Here is a 23320-nt window from a genome sequence, read left to right as displayed (position 1 = left end):
CATTATTTACAGATCCCCGCTGAGATAGACAAAGAAACCTTGACATTAAGTTCCACAGCAGCAGTAAAGGTCTGGGACAAGATTGAAGAAACAGGAAAAAGACTTGAGCCATTCTCACAGGTTATACAAGGCCCAAAAGAAACATTCATTGTCTTCTTACAAAGATTAACTTCTGCCATATCTAGAAAGACATCAGACCCATTCATTCAAGAGGCACTAATTGAATCTTTGACTTTCGGATTTGCTAATGTTGAATGCAAAGAGTGATCAGACCAATGAGGGCAAGATCAGTAACTATTGATAAATAGATTGGTGTTATCGCTTATTCTCCTGAGATTACCTAACTAGGAGAAGCCATCCAGGGGGGTTATAAGAAAAGCAAAACTCACAAATGTCCAAATTGTACTAAACAAAGTCATTTCAAAAGAAAAGAGAAAACTAAGTTGACTCCATGAGAGACTCTATGCCATCTGGTATATGCAGAAGATGTGGCAAAGGCTGACATTGAACTAAAGAATTTAGGTCAACAACAGATAAATGGAGTAACCCATTATGAAAGATTCCCAGGGGGGTGGGCCTCTTGCAAGCCCCAGGACCAAATTCAAATCAGCTAATTTAGGGGTATGGCAGAAATACTCATCAGCAGAACAATTGAACAACACAACTCTAAAAATAGACATTAAAAACCTAGATATCAAAGTCAAAACCACTTCAATAGATTGAAAAAATAAAAAGGAAAAGAAGTCAAAAAATAAATATTTTGGCAAACTTCTATGGATGATCAAAGGCCAAAACTAGAGGTGTTTATAAATAATATTGAAATTGAAGAAAAGTTTGACATGGGAGCAGCTCTAACCATAATCTATGCAAAATCATGGCCTCCAGATGGGCCTCTTTAGGGGATAGATAGCCAATTTCAAGTATAAATTTCATCCTAGGTAAAACAAAGTACCAGAAGCTCAAAGAGTCAGCCAATGATAAGAAGCAAGTACACTAGGGTAATGGCTGGGAGGTTGCCAGATTAGCTTGGAAGTTAAGGTAAATATTTTAATGGCTCGGCTCTCGAGGAGCAGTTTTCAATCTGCCTTAATTTCTCTGCGTGGTTTTTGGCGACTAGCATAGGGTAGATATATACAGCTGCTAGATTAATTCACTGATTGCATTTATATTAAAAATGTTTAATTTTACAAATTCCCATCCCCCCATCTTCCGCTCTGAGCTTCATTAAGCGCTTTTAAATGATTGTGATTTATTTTAAGTTTTGATATTATGCAGGCTTCACCTACCTGACGGGCTGTCTTTCCCAATAGAAACTACCGTAAGACCTCTATTTCCTTGGATATTTTCATTTCCGTAACAAGGAAGTGTGTTGGTTGATTTTAGAGTAACTTTAAATTAGTGCTAAAATTAGAGTCTAGTTAAATTATTATTTTTCTTCCTCATCCTGTGTTTGCAGGAAGCCAGGATTTGCATTTTTCTCTCATTTCTCCGATGGGAACGTGGCCTACAGTGTTGTTTTGAAAAGAGAGACAACCATGAAGTACGACTGCTTAGTTTAACTCCTTGCTGATCATCTTTGGCTAACTCCCTCATTTTAGAGAAAATTCATCCCTCTCTGTTGCAATGTCCATCCTTATTTTTTATTTTCTCCTCCACCCTTGGTTTTCTGAAGCAAGTCTCTCTATAGAGTTGAGGCTAGCCACAAACTTGCAACTCCCCTGCCTCCACCTTCTACGTTCTAGAATTATAGACTTATACCACCTTGTTTCACAAAACTGGGATGAGTTAGCAGTCCTTGGGGGCAGTCACTTCACTCACGAAACAGCTCCCCTGTCCCTGGGAGGGAACATGTTGCAAAAGAGAACAGAGATAACCTTGTCTCCTGGCAGAACGAGACAGAGTGGTAGTCTTAATATTTTCAGCTCAGGCCCCTTTAACTTACATCATTAATTGCATTCTGTGTGGCGACATGAGTAATTGGTATACTTTTGAAGCCAATAATTAATAGATTATCTGTTTTCCTCAGGAGACAAAAATCTACGTGTGATTAACAGACATTGCTTAACCTTCTAAGGAACCCAGGTTTGTTACTCGGGTAAACTCATTTAAACAAGGAAAGACTGCACTTTTATGGTATGTAGAAATACTGAAAAAAAAGAGCCAGACACAGTGACTAGCGATGATTATGCCTTATTTAAAAAATGAGGAAGTTCTGGGGACTGTCTTGATGAGGTTGTAGATCAGTGTCAATCCTACACAGGTTTGAGAAGTGTGACTTAGGGAATGACCTAACATCCCCACTCCTAACCTCAGACAAATTCTCACCCTCTCTCAGCCTGCAGCTCTCTAATATGTAAAACTGAGGTGACTCTATATGTAATCCAAGGCTCCTGCAGTTCATTACCTGAAAACAAGAGAGAATTGAGGAGCAGATTAGAGGTGTTAGTACCTGTTCTCCAAAGGAGCAGCAAACCTTTCGTTTTCTTCCATCTACTAGCCCAGCCTGGCGCTTTGACAGTACAACATTGTTATCTACAAAGTTGACACTCAAGACTTGGGCAATTGAAGTTGTTGTTTAAATCACAAACCATCTCGTGGTTTTGGACTGGACCACCCCCCATAGCTGTGATTGGGTACAGGCAGTCATGAGCCTTGGGTCAGACAGACCTCGAAACAGTTCCTGCCTCATTTAGGAGCCATGAGCTGGAGAACGTTTCGTCAGTAGGTTGAGAAAAGGCAGTAATGAGCAAAATGGAAGCCTGTGTGTTATGAGAAGTCCCAGTCAAGTAAAGTGCTGAAGTCCCAAACAAGAGCAACTGGGAAGGACAGAGAGGCTGTACCTGTGGCCACCACAGCCAGTGAAGCCCAGTCTTCAAGGGGTTGGTTACCATTGGCAGAGATTTTAGCCAGAACCCTCTAAATCCATCCAAAGTTAGATATAAAAAAAAAGTATGGGCTGGGGATTTAGCTCAGTGGTAGAGCGCTTACGTAGGAAGCGCAAGGCCCTGGGTTCGGTCCCCAGCTCCGAAAAAAAGAACCAAAAAAAGGAGACAGAATTTAAAAAAAAAAGTATGTTTGAGCCTCTGAGAATTCTTAATAACTTGGGTACTTTATATTTTTAAGATATGAAGATATTTATATCATTTTGAAATACCTGTAATCCCACTTCTAATAGCTGGGCCTTTATTTCTATGTATGTATATGTACTTTGACTCACAGCACTAAAGTCACATAATAGCATCCTCTTAGAGAATGTCTATTTCCTATCTAAGCAGTACTTCATGTGGGTCATCCATAATTTGTGTAACCAGACCTATAATGCAGGTTTATCAGCGGATATATTAGATTTTTTTCAAAATTGTTGCTGTAAAATACCATCAATTTCTTTTTATCTATTTATTTATTTTATTTTATTATGTACAATGGTGTTCTGCCTTCATGTTTGTCGGTGTGAGAGTGTCAAATCCTCCTGGAGCTAGAATTACAAGATAGTAGTAAGCTGCCATGTGGGTGCTGAAATTGAACCTGGGTCCCTTGGAAGAACAATCAGTGCTCTTAACTGCTGAGCTATCTCTCCCATCCCCTACCATCAATTTCTTACCTTATAGACCTGTGTATCAGCAACCCGAAAGGTTTCACTAGGCAAAACTTTGTTACCTTGGCAGTACTGTGTTCCAGCTTGGAGACAGGGAGAATCCATTTCTTTACCTCAACCTCAATGGGCTCATGCCTAACCTGTCTTCAAAGTCACCAGTCATTGTCTTCATAGCCACATGTCCTCTGATTACCTTCCGTCTTCCCCACATGAGACAACCTGTGATTTCATTAGGCCCGCCTAGATAATTTAGGCCAGTCTATCTCAACACTGTACCATCTGGTTAGCAGCCTTGACTCGGTCTAAAACATTAATTATTTTTAACCATTATATTTAGGTAATGGGGACATGGAAACTTGGGGGAGGGGAGCAGTATTGTACCTGAGACACTGTGTTTTGTTGCCAATGTTCTATAAATAACACCATAACAGTAGCAACACGCTCATGTTTCCTTTTACATCAGTCTTTTAATTGCATCCCTATTTCTTTAAGTTAAACAGGTGGCGAGCTTCATTGCATGTAACTTCCGGTTTTCTATACCTCGAATAACTACTTGATTTCAGAATGACTTAATAATTTGTTTCTGAGTTACTTTACAGACCGCAAAATGTTGCACCCTAATACTAATCGTAAAGACTTCCCTAAATTGTCTTGATAAAAATCTTAGAATGGTTTTTCCCCTGAGCTGAATGAGCTGAGGGCCTTAGGCAGTGAAGACCCCCTGCCTATCCAGTTGATGCTGCTTCCTACATAGCCTAATACACTCTCCATGGCTCACTGCAAAGCCCGTGCAGTCAGGCTTTTTGTGATTTTTTTCCCACCTGCTAGATGAGCCCAGCATTGTTTCCAATCATTGTACTGCACAGGGCTGGGAGAGGGTATGGGTGTGAGGAAGAAGCAGGAGCAAGCTGACCTTAAGGACCCTAAAATTAGAAGAAAGGGGGTGGTCAATCACTGGTCTGTGGGGTCTGCCACCCGGTCTTACTCTATGTTTACCACAAACAACGCCAGAAGAGAGTCCGAAGCAGTGGCAAGAGTCACCACATGATTCTTTCCTCCAGGTCTAAGCCCTTTTGTCTCCACACAAGCAAGGCTGTCACTTCTCTGCCTCCGTCACAAGAACAAAAAATATTATTTTTAAAAGGATTTCAGAAAAATACACCAGTGACCTTCACGACAGAGCACTGTTACTTTCCCACAGAATTATAATTATCTCCAGCTTTAGAATTGGTTATCTAAATAGAAGTAACTCCAGGGAGAAGCCTACTGGGTCTTAAGAAAAGCTCCTACTCAGCGCCAGGTGGACTGGTATGTGTCTATATTCTCAACACTGGAGAGGCTGAGGCAGCAGGATTTAGTGCACGTTCTAGGCCAGCCATCAATACCTAAGCTTCAGGCTGGCATGGGTCAGTAAATAACCTTGGGTTAGAAGTCATTTGAGGTGAGCATGCTGGAGCACACCTGTCCTTCCAGCTCAGGAAGCCGAGACCAGCAGAGGACTTCTGTATAATTCAAGGCTATTGTGAACTAAATTAACTCAAAGCCAGCTGAGACCACAGAGTGAAAAACCACGTCTCCAAATGACCAGAGGTTCTAACTAAACAACTAAGCGGTAAACAGACAAAAACAAGAAGAAACCACTCAGTATACATTAATTTCTCAGCATGCCACTACTGTGGTAATAACAGAGGGTGTGGAGGACTCGCCTTCCTTCCGTGCTCAATGCCTCTGAAAGGACCCTTGGGGTAAAGCCCTCTCCTGGTGGATCTTGCCTGACACTGGGTTCTCAGTGGAGACATGGGTTTGCTTGGCTTTAATCCTCTAGAAATTGAAAATGAATACTTTTCATACCGATAACAAAGAGGTTAATAAGAGCAGGTAGAAATATGTCCGTGTGTATCAGGGTGTGTGTGTGTGTGTGTGTGTGTGTGTGTGTGTGTGTGTGTGTGTGTGTATTTGTGTGTTTGTGTGTGTATTTGTGTGTGTGCCTGTGTGTATCTCTGTGTGTTTGTATATATGTGTCTGGGTGCCTGTGTGTATGTCTACATGGGTCTACGTGTGTGTCTGGGTGTCTATGTGTGTCTGTGTATGTGTATATGTGTGTGTGCCTGTATGTGTGTGTGTCTGTGTCTGTGTGCCTGTGTGTATGTGCATGTGTGTGCATGTGTGTCTCTGTGTGTGTGTGTGTATGTGTCTGGGTGTCTGTGTATATGTCAATGTGGGTCTGTGTGTGTGTCTGGGTGTCTGTGTCTGTGTTCTATGTGCGTCTGTGTGTGTGTGTGTCTGGGTGTCTGTGTTCTATGTGCGTCTGTGTGTGTATACATCTGCGTTGGAGTGAATTAAGCACAGGTCTAGAGCGCTTCCATTTAAACATCAAAGAACGCAGCCCTGTCAGCATGCCCACACCAAACAGGCAGCCTAATTTACTGTTTAATAATGCATGGACATGCCAGGCTTCTCTTTGCAGTTCCTTTCCCTGGGGGGGTCTGTTCCAGATCAACTAGTTCCGAGGCTATTAAAATTTGATCCGCTTTCTTTCTCTTGATATTTGGAAAAAGAGAAATAAAATTTATCCGTAGTAGTTCATAAGTTTTCATTTATTTCAAACCCTCCTCATTTCAAGCAAAGTTTCAAAGTGCTTAAATATATAGAAAGGCAGTGAAGGGAAATAACGTTTGGAGATTTGGGGAATGAGTCAAAGTGAGAGATGAGCTGGGCTCAAGTGCTTCTTGGATGAGTGCGTAAAGAACGGAACATGTTAATGATGTTGCCCTTAGCTTCCCAGCCAGGACCATGCTGGTTAACTGGAGTCACCAATTATGTACTTGAGTGGTGAGAGGATTAAAAACTGTCTTCATGTACGAATATCCTTGTCCTTCGCTTTTGGCTTGTAGCTTGGGGAGCCTGATGGTCTCCCCCATCTTTTGACCTTTCATTGTATCTGGTGCCTATTAGACCCTGAAAGCGCATTTTAATAGCATCAGACTGAGACATTTTGCTATTACTGTGTCTACATTAAAATACATTTGTATTATCGTCAGTGTATCTGCATCTTAACTGCCATTTCATACTTCAGAAAATACTAAGCTTGTCCGATGACAAACATACATGTGTCAGTTCCTCCAAAGACAAACGTACAGGTGTCAGTTCCTCCTGTTGATTTCATGTTAGCTTTATGTAAAGTAAGAGTGGGTTTGGATCAGTGCTGGAGGCTGATGGTGCCTGAATATGTAGCATGTTCTAATGTATGAAACTTCTCTATTTCATAGAAAAAAATCAAGTAATATGAACCCATTATAGAAGATTAGAAACTGAGAGAAATAAACAAAATAAAAAATAACAATAAAACAAAAACAGAAATAAAAATAAACATGCCTAAGTAGAAACCGGATGCTAACCATTTTGGTTTGTTCTTGCTGTTGTTGTTGCTGTTGTTGTTGCTGTTGCAGCTGCTGTTGTTGTTGCTGTTGTTGTTGCTGTTGTTGTTGTTGTTGTTGCTGTTGTTGCTGTTGCTGTTGTTGCTATTGCTGTTGCTGTTGTTGTTGTTGCTGTTGCTGTTGTTGCTGTTGTTGTTGCTGTTGTTGTTGCTGTTGTTGCTGTTGCTGTTGCTGTTGTTGTTGCTGTTGTTGTTGCTGCTGCTGTTGTTGCTGTTGCTGTTGTTGTTGCTGCTGTTGTTGCTGCTGCTGTTGTTGCTGTTGCTGTTGTTGTTGCTGTTGCTGTTGTTGTTGCTGTTGTTGTTGCTGTTGTTGTTGTTGCTGTTGTTGTTGCTGTTGTTGTTGCTGTTGTTGTTGCTGTTGTTGCTGCTGCTGCTGTTGTTGCTGTTGCTGTTGTTGTTGCTGTTGCTGTTGTTGTTGTTGTTGCTGTTGTTGTTGCTGTTGCTGTTGTTGTTGCTGTTGTTGTTGCTGTTGCTGTTGTTGTCCTGTTGTTGTTGCTGTTGTTGTTGTTGCTGTTGTTGCTGCTGTTGTTGTTGTTGCTGTTGTTGTTGCTGTTGTTGTTGCTGTTGTTGTTGCTGTTGTTGTTGCTGCTGTTGTTGTTGCTGCTATTGTTGCTGTTTTTGCTGTTGTTGCTGCTGTTGTTGCTGTTCTTGTTGCTGTTCTTGTTGCTGTTCTTGTTGCTGCTGTTGTTGTTGCTGTTGTTGTTGCTGCTGTTGTTGTTGCTGCTATTGTTGTTGCTGTTTTTGCTGTTGTTGCTGCTGTTGTTGCTGTTCTTGTTGCTGTTGTTGTTGCTGTTGTTATTGCTGCTGTTGTTGTTGCTGTTGTTGTTGCTGCTATTGTTGTTGCTGTTGTTACTGTTGTGCTGTTGTTGTTGCTGCTGTTGTTGCTGTTGTTGTTGCTCTTATTGTTGTTGTTTTTGCTGCTGTTGTTGTTGCTCTGTTGTTCCTTTTTGAATAGATGAGCTCTACTTTTTTTTTCTTTATCTCACTAACTTCTGCATATTCCTTATCTGTTCTCTCATTTTGTGAGTCCGTGGAGAATTTGAGTCATGGGTAGTATATGCTAAAGTATAGCTTTGCATAATCACATTTTCGTGAACAGGTTCTTAAAATGTTACTTTTCTACAGGATAGAAACATTCTTGCAAACTTTGGAGGCCATCCTGGCTTAAAATACTTTTTCTTATCCCCTCTTGCTCTGAGCAGCGCTTTTCCTGAAGCAAATGCCATGACCTGCCCTTTTCTCAAACTCTTAAAGCTCCTGAGAGGAATTTTAAATAGACTGTCACCTTTATCCCTCTCGTCTGCTCTAATGAGGTGCTAGATAGACACAAGTTGAGGCAAGAGACACAATAAATGATGAAGGAAAATACAGTTCCTGTAAGTGTTAGGATTAAAATCTCATAAGTTATTTATAGTCATTTTTAAAGTCCTGCTTGGGGAGCTGGGGACATAGCTCAGTTAGTAAAGTGCTGGCCCTGGAAACATGAAGACTGGTTTCTAGTCCCTAATATCTGTGTTAAAAATTCAGGTACAATGAGGAAGCCAGACAGAGGGATGCAATCCCAGCATTGGGCTATGGATGGAGACAAGCAAATCCTGGAGTTGACTACTCAGCCTAGATTAAAAGTGAGTTTCGGGATCAGAGAGACCATGTTTTAATAGATGAATAAGTTGGAACATCACTAACTGAACAAGACATCTGCCATCAACTTCTCAACATATCCACACATGCACCTACACACATCACACGCCCACACGAACACATACATAACATGAAACACACAGAGAAGTCTTGTTCTCAGACCAGGAGGATGACAGGAACACAGGTTGGCCAGTGAGGCAGAAAGGGCTGTGACTGAATTGAGGCAGGAGAGCACAGAGCAGCAGGTAGAAAAGCTAAGGCCTTCAGGACACCCCGACTCCTCCATCTCCTGCTCCCTGAGGTTTTTCAATTCCTGCAAACCCTTTGGTGTTGTTGGGCTGCTTTAAAACCAATATTATTATAATTATTTTTAGATTTGAATTTAGTTGAAAAAACCATTCCTTAATGCATTTTAGAGAGGCAAAGCTTTGTGACCCATGTATCACATGTCTATAAGGATAAGCACATGGAGAAAGGAGTTTACGGTCATGTTATGCTTTGCCTAAACATTCAGTGAATGCCTGCAAACAGTCAGCAGTATGGGATAGCAGCTGCGAAATAATGAACCACACGCGAGCTATCCTTTCAGGAGTGTCCGTTCAGGACAAGAAGTAGGCTATCTATTCAAAAACCGTAATGTCAGAGAAAAGTCATGTGTGTTATCAGAGATTCACATTAATTTCCTGAGCAACAAATGCAGGAGAAGTGGCTAATATTAATCAGCTGCAAATACCAATGAGTCCAGAAGAGGGTTTTGAGTGCTTCCTGGAGTTGATGGATTGTGAGGACTGGTGGTCAAAGCCCGTCCTTCTGATTTCTACACTTCTAAGGGACAACTCAGGGGAACTGACTGTGATGAGTACCATGAAATTATTCTTCAGTGACTGAGAAACTCCACATCCTGGACTTTCCAATACATTTTTTTTTTCTGAATCCCCCTTTAGCTGCTAGCTGGAGGTAAATATTGGATTAACTGGATGCAAGTAGTCGTAGTTTGTGACATGGACACATGCCACATGGACATGGACACATGTGACAAAGACAACCCAGCTAAAACATTGAAGAAAATGAAACAAAAATCATCATTGAGATGGGATGGCAACACAGTTTTCAAAGCGCCTTCAGCCCCTCTGAAAACCTGCCAGAAATAGACGTTTCTTAATCCCATACCTTGAATGAACAAGTTAAGAGATGGAGGCCAGGTTGGAAGGCTGACTGGGCTCTGCGTCCTTCTGCAGGACACCATAATTGATAACATATGGTGACTCAGCAGGAGTCACTGATGATGGCAACTGCAAGGAGAGGTTTATGGAGGAGTTTCAAGAGTAAAGAGCTGTGTGGCTGGAGATTCGGGTGCTGATCTGAGGGGGTGGCTCTGGCTTGAGAAAGTCTAATAATTAGCGTGTGTGTGTGTGTGTGTGTGTGTGTGTGACCCACAATCTATACTCTCTGAGGATCAAAGAATGGAAAGAAATCTGTGACGTCACAAATCTCCATGGGATAATAAGTGGTCAGAAGGTAAACAGAGAGTAAAGTGGAGAAGGAAAGAAGATGGTGTCCTTCCTCTTAGTTTATGCTCCATCACCTCAGGCTCTGAGGAATATAAGAAGTGAAGGAAATCAGCCTAGCCTCTGGGTCCTACCGATCTGAAAGAATTGACCTCTGGCATGTTGTTAAACAATGTGGAGAATTGAAACTTGATAGGGAAAAGGCATGCTCTCTAACCTTACATAATTAGGACCCACCGATTCCACTTTACTGGAACAGTTACATGGATACACTGTAACCTTTTTGTGGGACAGTTCTATGGACATGCCACAATCATATCATGGGACAGTTACATGCACACCCCATAATCATATTCTGGTCGTTTTATCTCCCATTACCCCTTAACAGCATGCCCACAGTTTTAACAACCCTGTTGGTTTTATTGAGCAAATCACACCCGTGTTGTATGTGAATTTCAGGCTTTAGTTTCTTTAAGTGAGCAAGGACTGAAACAGACCTGAGAAGAGAGCCAGGACAAGGAATCTCCCTGCTTCTCCTTGTTTACCTCTGAACTGTTACAATGTCCCACAGCATTGTCTTGCCTCCGTAACCCCTTGCCCGTCCAAAAAATCGGGGTCTGTTCATAGTACAACTCACGTTTAGTGTTTGTATTTTATTGAGTTAAACTATGTTATTACAGAACCATTCCAATGGGTTTGGAGCCGTCACCCATAGACATAGCCTCACAGCTTGACAGGTGGCAGGTGTGAGCCCAAGTGGCTTCCCAAATGTCCAGTGTCCAGTGTCCAATGCAGGAATGCTTTATGGAAAAGGGGGATAGATTATTCTAGCACATTGGGGACCGAAGGTCAGATTAGAGAGCATCTGCCTCATCAGTGAGACGTAAAGGAGGATCAGGCTGGTGAGGAAGGCGTGTACTCTTCCTGGGGTCTACAGAGAAGGAAAGTCAGTAGGATCTGCTAAGACAGAAGGACTTCCTGTTGGGAACATCGGGGAACTGTGGAAGACCCTCGACACTATCACATTTTTCCTTGGCTTAGCCTAAAGACTAGTAAAATATTTAAACTTTGAAAATTCTTATGATGTATTAAATATGGCTATTAATTACTTGTTTCAACGGTTGACATGATTTTTGGATTATGACTCGATTACAGGTTAGCATGATATGTAATTCACTGGCGTGTTAGGTCAGATCTCCGACCTTATCTGAAATAGGCACAATCTTAATTTCTGGTCTTATAACTTTCACCATTGCCTTTGCGTCATACGTCTGTGTTCTAGCACAGATAACAAAGATACATAAAATGTCCTTGAAGGTTTTTAAACAACTTATAATATCTCGATTAACCGTTTTTCTTCTTAAAGCTGGTGATTTAACTTTCATAAAATTCCCTCCTACTTTATTTCAACAGGAAAATATTTTTCAATTAAGAGAAAATCTCTCTCTCTCTCTCTCTCTCTCTCTCTCTCTCTCTCTCCTCCCCCCATTGTGTGTGTGTGTGAGTGTATGTGTGTGTGAGTGTATGTGTGTGTGAGTGTATGTGTGTAAGTGTGTGTGTGAGTGTGTGAGTGTGAGTGTGTGTGTGAGTGTATGTGTGTGTGAGTGTGTGTGTGTGAGTGTATGTGTGTGTGAGTGTATGTGTGTGTGTGAGTGTGTGAGTGTGAGTGTGTGTGTGTGTGTGTGTGTGTGTGTGTGTGTGTGTGTGCTTTCTCTTGTTGCTGCTATTGATGTCTTTGTTTGGAGGAGAGGGTTAACTGTGTTTGAGAAAGCATCTTATTTTCTCGTCCAGTGTTCCCAAAAGCTGAGATTGCCGTCATGCCATTTTTAACCGTGTCTTCAGTACCTCTTCTGCATGACATGTAAACACAGGCTGATGTTTCAGGAGCTAATGACAGAGCCTCCCGAATGAAACTTGGATGTGAATCTTCTAGGACTGATAGTTGATCAGCTACTGTAAATGTACCAGAGCACATTTCAGCCCAAACACAGCCCATTCAGTTGAAGCCGGTCAGCACCAGTACCAACTGGTAGAAGCTGTTTTGTAATACTGGGGCAACCAAGTGTGGTGCCACGTTAACGTATTTGTGACAAAATGCTCACAGTTAAACTTGAACTACTTAAGACAGCCCTCGCTGCCAGGAAGAGCATGTCCCATGTGCCGTTGATGTATGACAGCAATATTCTTACAGGATTTTGTTGTTGTTGTTGGCTAGAAGACGTTGTCTCTAATTTTGTAAGAGGGGTATTGCTATCATTTTCTGCTCTCTGTCAGCGACCGAAACGTCGAGGGCTAACTTGCTGTGACAGGCTCCGCTGTATTCCTGTCTCATCCACCATCCATCCTCATTGACTACAAGTGTCCTGGCTGTTACCTTCTTGTATTTTATCTTTGAGATTATTACATGATTGCCACATTTCTCCCTTCTCTCTCCTCCCTCCAAGCCCACCCACATACCCCTCCCCACTCCCCTCCAAATTCATGGATCTTTTCTCACTATTTGCCATTGAGTGTGCGCGCACGCACGCGCGCGCACACACACACACACACACACACATATATATATATATATATATATACATATATATATATATATATAATCTGTCCAATAGTCTTTTATCTTCTTAAATTATAACAATTCTCATTATTTTGATAGTCTGTGGTAAATAAATCTAAGTAACCTAATAAGTCATTAACATATCTGTCTACTCTTTAAAATCAACAAAATAAAAAAAAAGCAGTAACTTTAAGAGGCTAAAGAATCAAGTTTTGAGCGTTCTTAAGACATGCTTTGTATGCGTGTTGACTTAATATATAAATTGGGTTAAATATGTGACAATTTGTCCACAGCCCTTCACTGCTTCTTAAAAGTTGCTGTAATTTTTAGAGCTATTTGCCTGTCATTTAAAATTAAAGTTTGGAAGGCGTACCTCACAGCTGAGACAGCAGCGCATGCGCAAGCCCCACCCCTTTTGTTCTTGAGTCCTACCCAGGAGGTCCAAAAGAGTCTCTGTGGGCTCAGGCATCTCTTTCACTGGGGAAAGAGATGGTGCTTGTGAGAGGGCTGAGGGTTGCCAGGGAGCTTCTGAAGAAGACGATGCTTTTTTTTTTCTTTTTTGAAGGAGAAGAGGAGGAGGGACGGAGGGAGGGAGAGAGAAGGGGGGAGGAGGAGGAGGAGGAGGAGGAGGAGGAGGAGGAGGAGGAGGAGGAGGAGGAGGAGGAAGAGGAGGCGGAAGTTTTATCTGAGTACAGGAGTCTAAATGAGAATACGTTTTCTGTTCCTATGTTCTTAAAGTAAGGGGTTGGGTATTTCTTAGGCTTTGTCTTAAGTTTTAAATGAAGGCCTAGTCCCTTGAAAATTCAAACTATTGCATAAAAAGGTTCAGAGGGTAGTAAGTTTAGTGGGAGCCAGTCACATAAAACACTGACGCACGTAGGACAAACGTAGATTTTTCAGGAATGCGACTGCAATTCCAGATGATCATATTAAACAAATTAGGCCAGTCTAGGGGCAAAACAGTGCATGTTCCCTTTCAGTTGTGTTCCTGGATACATATGTCACATTATGGTTCACAGATGATAAAGTCACGTGTGTATATGCGACAGGAAGGAATTGGAAAGGCCCAGAAGAGCCAAAAGAACTAATGGGGCAGGGTGCAGAAAGGTCAGAGGTTGGCCCGGAGATCGTTTACCCAGAGAGCACTGCTTCATTGCATGAAAATGTCCTGAGGGGACCCAGTATAGTACACAATGAAAGCATACCAGTGAAAGTAGAAAAATAACCTTTTTAAGTTGGCTCACATCATAATTCATGAACACACTAGCATTTACATATATTAAACCTTCAATTATGGCTTAGGTTTCTTGCAGAGGAGAGTTGAGTCTTTTTTTTTTTTAATTAGCCAGCCAGCCTGCATATATTTAACTGGTGAGCTGAGGTCATTTGAAGTGAAGTTGTAACTAAGAAAGCCTGCTAATGTTTCTGTAAGCTTATAAATTGTTTTCCAAGTTGGCTAGATTAACCTTTGTTCACAGTATCTCCTCTCCTGACGTGAGTGACTTTCTAGTTCAATGTGGCGGACATGACAGGCTCTTTCTTGTCTCTCCTTTACTCGTCTGTTCCTCTCATAACATTTCATTTCCCTTTTCTCTACTCCTGTGATCAAACCTTCTTCCAACTTTGCTCCTTTAGTGTCTTGCTGGTACCAACCTCTGGGTTCTGATCGATTTCCTCACTTAGCGACTGGCTTGAGGGTCATTGGTCGCTTTTGTCAATTCTGAGCTCTTAATCTGGCCTTCTAGCCATTTCAGTACCTTTGAAATCAAGAGGGGGAGTTACAGATTTTGGAGGATCCACACTGCCAGTAACCTTTAGATGAGAAGTCTGTTCCACCTCCCACCGTGTAAGCACATAGCCAGAGCTGTGGTCAGCAAGGCTTCCTTCTGGGAACTTGTGTTTGGATCCTACCGTTGTCTGACTGATCCTCTTGCAGATATCTGACGTTCATCCCTTTTTCTTCGGTTGAAATAGAGTCTCTTTCTTTCTCGATACTTCTGTTTCAACAGGTCAGACAAAGGCGGTTCCTAGCCTGTCACCCTATCCAGAAGTCCCCCAGAGCAGTCTGCTCATAGAACGAGTGTCCTTTTGAGATTTCTCTTCCAATTCCATTTGGTTATTTCGTTGCCTATGAAACAGAGTCCAACCACAACTGCTCTCAAAGGTTGCTTGTTTTAGTCAGGGAGGTAGGGGGACAGGGCAGCCTCTGCATAGATTCACCATGCATTCAACCCTCGGGAAAAAAGAGGGTTCTGGATAGATCATCTCCATCCTTCGTGTGTCAGTTGCCTCACCTTCACCACCATTCCGGATTGCCTGCTAGAAAATCACTACGATGCTTCACAGCAGAACAACCGTTAAATTTCATGGAGGCACATTACACATTAAATGAAATTGTTTTTTTTCTCCTCCTTCATTCCACGCCGTAAATAAAATGATTTGCTTCCATTTTTATTCTCTAATACCAACGAGTGTGTCTTGAGGACAGCGATATACGATCCATAAGTAAATGCTCAGCAAATGAAGACCGATAAATATTACCCTGGACAATATACTTCAGTGATAGAAACAGAATTCAGGTTTTTGAATACCAGGGCAGTGTCTGATCACATGTTGCCCCTAAAGCTCTAGTAAGACCATAGTTTTACACCTATATAATGTTTTATTTTAAGTAAACACAATTTAATACTGCTTTCCTTTGCATTCTGTAAAGTAGCTCTGGTAGTTGTGCAAGTTTTAAGTAAACATTAGAATAGCCTTGTTTCCTTTCCATTGCTCCTTTTTTTGAGAACGATTCTATTCAGTGTGTTGGTCCTGGTTGCTAGAACGCAGGGAAGACCCTGCCATGGAGTAGCATAGCAGGTACCACAGCATTTCAGCATTACATAGTTGAGTTTTCCTGAGCAGTTCTGCCTTGTGAGACCAAGTGTTCATTTGCTTCTGCAGATGACACAAAGGCCCTTGCTGTTCAGACCTCTGCATTCACGTGTGCGGTGGCACTTGAAAATCGTTCCGGAAAAAGCACTGTCCAGATGGAAGGGATCACATTCACAGATTTATTTTTCATGGCTTTATCCTCTGAAAACATTCACCATTTTCATGACAGGGGCGATTCCACTGGGGATCTGTGGTTCTGTTACAGCTGTCATCATTCAGACTCTTCAAACTGCCCATGTTATGTAATTGTTACTGCGATCAGTAAAATATATCCTCCATGTTGCACAGTAACTTGTAAATTTGGATTGCTATTTTCAAAGAAAAAGATACAGTGTCAAGATGATTGAGCGGTGATGCTGTTAATATTTCCTCTAAGAGCCATCCTCTTTAGCTTAAAAAACTAGCAAACAAGTCATCGATGAATCAAAGATGCATGTTTAAGGCAAGTTTTCACCTTTGAAATATTATGTAAGCATCGATAAATATCTAAACGCTTCAGGGTTTTTTTCCTTTTGCTATGAAAATAACCAGCTTGATTTCACATACTGCTCAAACACCCACTGTCTCACTCAGAATGTCACAAAGCTAGGCAAGGCCACGGTTCAGAGTGGGCTCTGGGTGTTTGAGTTCTTCCAATAGAAAAGTACTTCATGAGAAAATTGTTGTCTTGTTGGATTCCAGTAAATAAGAGAAATAGCTCATGCTGGAGACTTGACCTCCCAGAAACCACCAAACCATTCTCGTGTGCACAGGTCAGTGCCTCATCTCATACAAAGCTGTACGTCCTGACACGACCTTCTCCTGCAGCTTCTCTGCAGAGATCCTTCACATGCAACACCACCACCATGACTCCATTATACTCAGTCCCTTCACTCCGTCATTTTACAGCTATTCATTGATGGCTGTAGTGAACCTGTTGTCCTACATACTGTGTTAAGGGTGGAACATTTCATTTTGGAAGGACTCAGTCTTCTTTCTCTGGAATAGCTATAAGAATGGTTCCTCCATGTGATCCTGTAAAGGGCTTACGCGAATTCTTGTAACAATGCTGTTAGTGGAATTAGCCATTTATTTTTTTCGGGTGGCTGCATCTTTCTGTGTGGTTGACAGCCTCCCTGAATGACTACCAACAACAACCAGTCTGTTCTTTGCTCGCAGGTACTACAGCGCGACCATCCTGCAGATGTCCGGCGTGGAAGATGATAGACTTGCAATATGGCTGGCTTCCATTACAGCGTTCACCAATTTCATTTTCACACTGGTGGGCGTCTGGCTCGTGGAGAAGGTGGGCCGCAGGAAGCTCACCTTTGGCAGTTTGGCAGGTAGGTGCCTGGATGGAGACTCCTGCTTTCATATACCTTCTAATGGTTACAGGGATTCTCTCAAAAGATAAGAGCAGATTCTGAGTGTGATTTTTTTTTTTTTTGAGCTGAGTGCCACACGCCTAGAATGCTTGACAGAAATCAAGTAAATAAAAGATAAGGTCGTTCAACCAGTTCTGCGGTAAAGTGGCTGGAAACAAGGGTGCGATACGAAGGCGTTGTGAGGACACATTTACTGAGGGTGTGTTTCTGTCAACGGTTGGAGAGCTGCTCCCGGAAGCAAAGGTGCAGAGCATTGCCAGTGTTCTCTGCCCTCGCTTGAAAAGCTTGTCATTTAACGATCTCATTTTGCAGCACTGTAGTTTTGAATTTGGAGTAGCATGGAAGCAATATTAGAATCTTCCTTCACAAAGCAAGGGAAGACTTTTTTAAAACGTTTAAACGGGCCTAAATGCTAGGGCAAAATCTGATTGGTCAAGTGTGGGCTGATAGGATAGCAAACAAAGGAAAGACACGAGTGCCTTTTGAGTTAAAAGCTGTTCGTTTCACCTCCTGTTTCTCTTGAAAGGACCCCACCTTTGATGCTGTCTTTACATGGTTAGACAATTACAAGCCATTTTTCCCCAAGGGTACAAACGTTTGGCTGTATTCCCATAGCAACTTTATATTTGGAGCAAAATGTGTGTTTTACACTTAAACACAATGATTCTAGAGTAGCGTTCACTAAAATCTACCTAAACAAAATTGTATCTGAAAATTTCACCTCACAAAACCGCTTTGGCGCTTACCACAGTTTGGGGAGTGAAAATGCATTGATTTCCAACATCGGTTCCTAGGGGTTCCAGCCTTGCGTCCTGGAATGAGCAGGATGTTCCCAGTCCCGATCTTACCTCAATAGTGAGAAGCCCTGTTTTCAGTGGACAGACGTTCACTCCACGTGTTAGCACTGAAGCAAGGGTGAAGGGTCGCCTAGGGCTCAGGGTGATACCTAGGAGTCCCAAATTAAGGGAAGACAGATGAGGGACAAGAGCAGGTTTTAGAGCAGATACTTCTAAACCTGCTGAAGTAAGAAGAGAAAGAAGAGATGCAAGAACGAGATAATACACGCTAGGAGCACCTACGTATGTCTCTTTTTGACGCTGAGAAAGGGCCTCCCACTCCGACAGGGTCTCCCACTGAACCTGGAGCTCACGGATTGGTTAGAGTAGCTGACAGGAAACACCAATGATACTCCTGTCTCCACTACTCGGGTCTTAGGATTTTAGACATAAGCTGTCACATCTGAGGGCACTGGCAATTGAACACGGGTCCCCAAGCATGCACAGAAAGCACTTGACACCATCTCTTAGTGTTGCCGTGAGCCTCAATCCAATCTCTAGCCCACCTTGTGAATCTATTTTTCAGGACTGCTCTACCAATGGTAATCTATCATTACAAACTAATGAGTCACTCTAATCCATTGATTGACTATGCCTGTATATATTCATTCTCTCTCTCTCTCTCTCTCTCTCTCTCTCTCTCTCTCTCACTCTCTCTCTCTCTCTCTCTCACGCACGCACACAAATATGGACCGGATTCTACCTCTCCATAATTATAGCATTCGATAGGCAAAAATAGGAGAATCGGATCTTTTTAAGAATGTAAGGCCTGCCTTGGCCACACAGTAAGATAAGGCCAGTGCATACTACATATCAAGATCCTGTCTCAAAATAATAAAAAAAGATTAATTTTAATCATGTTATATTTGCTATAATACTATATAATAGTAAATTGGTGTTAATGAATTTGTGCATATATGTGTCAATTTTATAGGCTCTAGAGGAATAGAATTTATAGAACTGATGTATATTATAAAGGGACTATTTGATTTGATTTTTTTGCTATATGGACTGGATAATCCAGCAATGGCTCCCTCACAGTGGAGAAGCTGAGAACTTCTCAATCCAGGGGCCTGCATGATTTAGCTCCCTCAGTCTGGCACTGAAGGCGTGGACGTACAGCCCCTAATTTTTGGTCTGCAGTTGAAGGCCGGACAAGCAGCAATAGCAACATCAGCAGAGTAGACGCCCTCACCAGCAAGGAGATACGACAGGCCGACCGAAGTCTTCTTTACTTGGACCATTTATCTCTGTAGCATCCCTCCCTTAGCTAATCTACCTAGGAACACCTTTATGCACCTCCCCAGAGCTGTGTCTCTTTGTGATCCCAGATGCAATCAAGTTAAAACAATTAACTCATCACAAATAACTTAGATAGGTTTTGTAACAATTTCTTTAAAATTACTGAAAAAATTAAATCCTAGATAAAAAAATTAATGCAAAAAATATAAAATATGTACTCTGTGTTTTAAGTAAGGAATGTTTTGTAGTCTTCAGACATTTTAGTATTTTGCTGGCTTGTTGAGACAGTTGAAAAAATTTTTTAACAATTTATAACAATTTCTTCTTTCAATGAACAGTGAAAGGGTGCTTTCTGAAGAAGGTATGGGTGTTAAGTCTTAGGAAAATATAAACAATTTTTTTGTAGTGCAAAGTTTATGAAAATGTCTCGGATAGGCTATATCCCTCGGCAAGTCCAAGGCCGTGTATTTGAAAGTGTGGGTTCCTCCACCCTGTCTCAGGCTCTATCAGTAAGTTCTGTAGCACATGCATCTTCCCCTGGTAGAAATCAGGCACATTTCTGGGGGCTAGAAAAGAAAAATTACTTCTGCTGAGCAATTTACTCATGAACCAAACTCTCTACCAGTCAATTGATGTAACATTACACCAAATTTTTTCAAAATAACATTTATCCAACATATCTTACTTTCCGTAGACAATGTCTTTATTAGGAGAGTGTCAACAAAATTCCAAAAGTACCAGTGTACTTGGTTAAGAGAAATTAAAACAAACAAATAAACAAAAAAACAAAAAACAAAACAAAACAAAACAAAAAAACAATAAACAGGGTCCCAGACCTTAGCACCACTGACTCCATGATAGAAGTACCAACCAGCCTGTAAAAGTCAGCCCCTAGACAGCATCACCTGCCAAAACTAAAACGAAGACCCAATCCATCAAAATTCATAGTTCTAGGAGAGAATCAAAATGTACTAACCTGCTTTAGGCTTTTGTGGCTCCAATTCTGGCTAGTTCAGTTGTTCTTGTTAAGTGGTGTCGCTCAACTCAGACATGGATTTTGCATTTAAAAGCTTACTCTGAGAAAGGCTCGGGGCTACACTAGAATCATGAATATCCAGTGTAGTCTCTGGCCCGCTACTAAAGACTTTCTCTTGGCTTGGACCAGTGTCTGAGCAGTCGTCTCTGAATACCCCTCAACATTTCTCTTAAAAAACTAAAGAACATAACGAAGCGTCAGTCCGATATTATGAACTTGACAACATCATGTATCCCATGACAACAATGAATCTGTGGACAAAGGCTACAGTATAGTATCATACTGTTGCATGCTAACAAGTTCTAGCAACATGGGTGATTTGGGTAGTTTCATGGTATAACAGAATGAAGCAAGCTAAAGTTGTGTTTCTCAAGATAATTTTCGAATTAATACCATAAATGGAATCACTTAAGAAGCTATGCTCCCTGCGAAGCTTACTATGATCTAAGGGCTTTCATCTTTTCCTGAGTGGCACAGTCCCCAGTTGAGCTCTGACACCCAGACCCCATCTTCTGAAAGTTTAACTGACTCTGAGGTCAGGGTGTATCTCAAAATTCCCTCCAAGTGGAAGCCAAGATCTACAAATGTTCCTCATGCAATTAACTGGCTTTTCAAGATTTACTTTCTTCAAAATTGGATTAAGATAGAAATCAATGTGGCTTCCAGTGGCTGTCGGTTTCGAGTGGCCCAGATGATGTAGGAGTTCTAGCCTTTGGGGTTCAGAGTGCCCCAGATGATATGGGAACCCAGGCATTGTGGTTTAGGATGTCCCAGATGATGAATGAACTCTAGCGGCTGAGAAGTCACTGTGTCAGGATGACCCAGTCCCTGAATTTTTCATGTTGGAAGATTTTTAAAGGCAGAAGCTTCAGACACAGTTGGCTTTCGAGATTCCCCCACCAGAAATGATTACATTGAGCACTGAAATTTTAGAATCTTGATCAAAAATAGGCATCGTTGAGAAAACCAATCATCCTAGGCAGTATCTCCTGAGACATGTCTGTATTTGGAATATATATTTTAAATGTTAGATATTTGAAAAATGTGCTGGGCCTACTGTCCAAAAGCTAAGATAATATGACTATATGAAAATTTCTATTAAGCATATGATAAATTTTATGGACATTGGTTTTTTTTAGCAACTTTATAAAGGAAAGTAGCATCTTTCCTTCTCACATTAAAGTATCAAAGTTTCCTGATGAAACTCTTTACTCTAATTCATAGCCGTGAACTATCAAAGTAACCAAGGAAGACAGCCATGTACTTGTGTACTTTCAGTTGACAAATTAGCAAGAGAAGTCACACTGTATTTTGTTTTGTTTAAGGAAGAAGATGTTTGAAATGTAAAACTGTCTCTTTTGTGTCTCAACTCAGAGTTTGATAACCTTTTGAGGAGCGTAAAGTCTCGGGATTTTTTTACTAGCTGCTTTGTAACTACTGAGGTCCAGTTTGACCGTAGACATGTGGTCATCCTTAATCCTACCCTGCCCCTCACTTGACCTTTTCTTTGTTTGAAAGTCTGTTTCTCTGCACAGTCTAACAATTTTATAGTAATTCATGTTTTTCTACATCACAGAGCATTACAGATGATCTTTTAATTAAGTAGTAGCATGTAAAATTTAAAAAATTCTACGTGTGTTTTCACTAAGATCCATTTAAAGAAGACAAAATTAACTCAGGGAAAGCCATTTGCTCTGCTCAGACCAAAGCTGGGCAACACCCACCAAGACCACCCTAGCCCAGCTGCTGCTGTCCTGCCACATGTTCTCCCAGGACTCCTCATTTACATACTCCTTTAATGATATTTTTCATTGTATCATAAATCGCTTGCTTGTCATTTCAGTAAAACCCTTTAGTACCGCCTATATTCCACCCCTAAGCTCCATCCTCTAAACATACTGTCCTGGGTCACAATTCTGTGCTTGGAACAGAGATTAAAAGTTGATGTCTGTGTGAGCGTATGCAGGCACATGCATGTATGCACATTTGGATGTGTGCAGGGCCCTGTGGTAGTCGGGTGCTGTACCTCTGAAAGCATCCCTAGCACATGACTTTTTGAGACAGGGTCTTGCATCATAGCCCAGGATGGCATAGATTTGTTCTCCTCTTGCCTCCTCCTTCCAAGCATGAGCATTGCACGATGCCCTGTGATGTGAGATCTGGTGACATTTGGTTTTTCCGGCCGTAGAAGTGATCATGATTCCTATTTCTTAAAACGAAGAGTAAATGTTCAGTCCAAAGTACTTATGGGGAAGGTGAATGAGGGCATGTGGCGTGTGTTCCTTGGAAAGCTGTTTCCTTTTTTAATAGGCTGTATCTTGTCAACTGCTTTAGAAATAGTCAGTCTTGTGCCTTATTTTGCTAATTCGAATCTCACCTGATCAAATGCCATTGGGAGAATTTCTTGGCTCTCACAGGAACATTTGCTATACATCTCTCTCCTTTTGTGCTTCCATTGTGTTAATTACTTGATAACGAGGGTTATTTTCATTGATTGATTTATTTTGACATTTATAATCCATCTTAGATATTTTTCCTTTGGTTTCGTCTTGTTGTTTCATTCTTAGGAAATCATTACCAATTTACTCTGGCTAACAACTGGTTGGCTTTAAATTCTGCCTTCTTTGAGTCTCACAATAGGTGTGTGCAAGTGAGTTCTTCTGACCATAAGTTTGCATAGTAAAGAATTTTTACTAGGGAAGATAATTTTTATCTAGGGAAGATAAATCAAGGAGTTTTACTCAGAGCTACGGTGTCAAACCGAGTCTGTGTTGAAATAACACTGTCAATACTCCAGTAAAAAGCATATCATTGTTGTTGGTCTTTTTTTTAGGTACCACAGTAGCACTTACAATTCTTGCCTTGGGATTTCTGCTCTCAGCTCAGGTCTCACCACGGGTCACTTTCAGACCAACGGCTCCCTCGGGTCAAAATGCCACCTGCACAGAATACAGGTGAGATTTTATTAGGTTCACTCTTCTTCATGCAAGGGCAGTCACTTTTATTTGCCTTTAGAATTTCTAAAATATAAATGAAGAGGAGATTTCAGAGCTGCAGGCTTGTGTCTGAAGGGAATGTGACAGAAAAAGTGATCGGGAACTATCTGTATGAAAACCATAATCTTCAAGACAGAATGTAAAGAACTGAAGAAAAAGTGAGGTGTACGAC

At 41.4% G+C, this 23320-nt stretch overlaps 1 protein-coding gene across 1 annotated transcript in view; it reads left to right on the top strand.

Moving 5' to 3' along the window:
- Nucleotides 1-23320, top strand: part of Slc2a13 (solute carrier family 2 member 13) — a 318829-nt gene that overhangs the window by 221284 nt on the left and 74225 nt on the right. Inside the window, 2 exon segments of the mRNA NM_133611.2 lie at nt 16833-16996; nt 22986-23106. Of these exon segments, the coding sequence (NP_598295.2) occupies nt 16833-16996; nt 22986-23106 (285 nt within the window).

Source organism: Rattus norvegicus, chromosome 7 (genome assembly GCF_021556685.1).
Source record: "Rattus norvegicus strain SHRSP/BbbUtx chromosome 7, alternate assembly SHRSP_T2T, whole genome shotgun sequence".
Classification (NCBI taxonomy): Eukaryota; Metazoa; Chordata; class Mammalia; order Rodentia; family Muridae; genus Rattus; species Rattus norvegicus.
The sequence above is the reverse complement of the archived record's forward strand: the minus strand, read 5'-3'. Positions and strand labels throughout refer to the sequence as shown.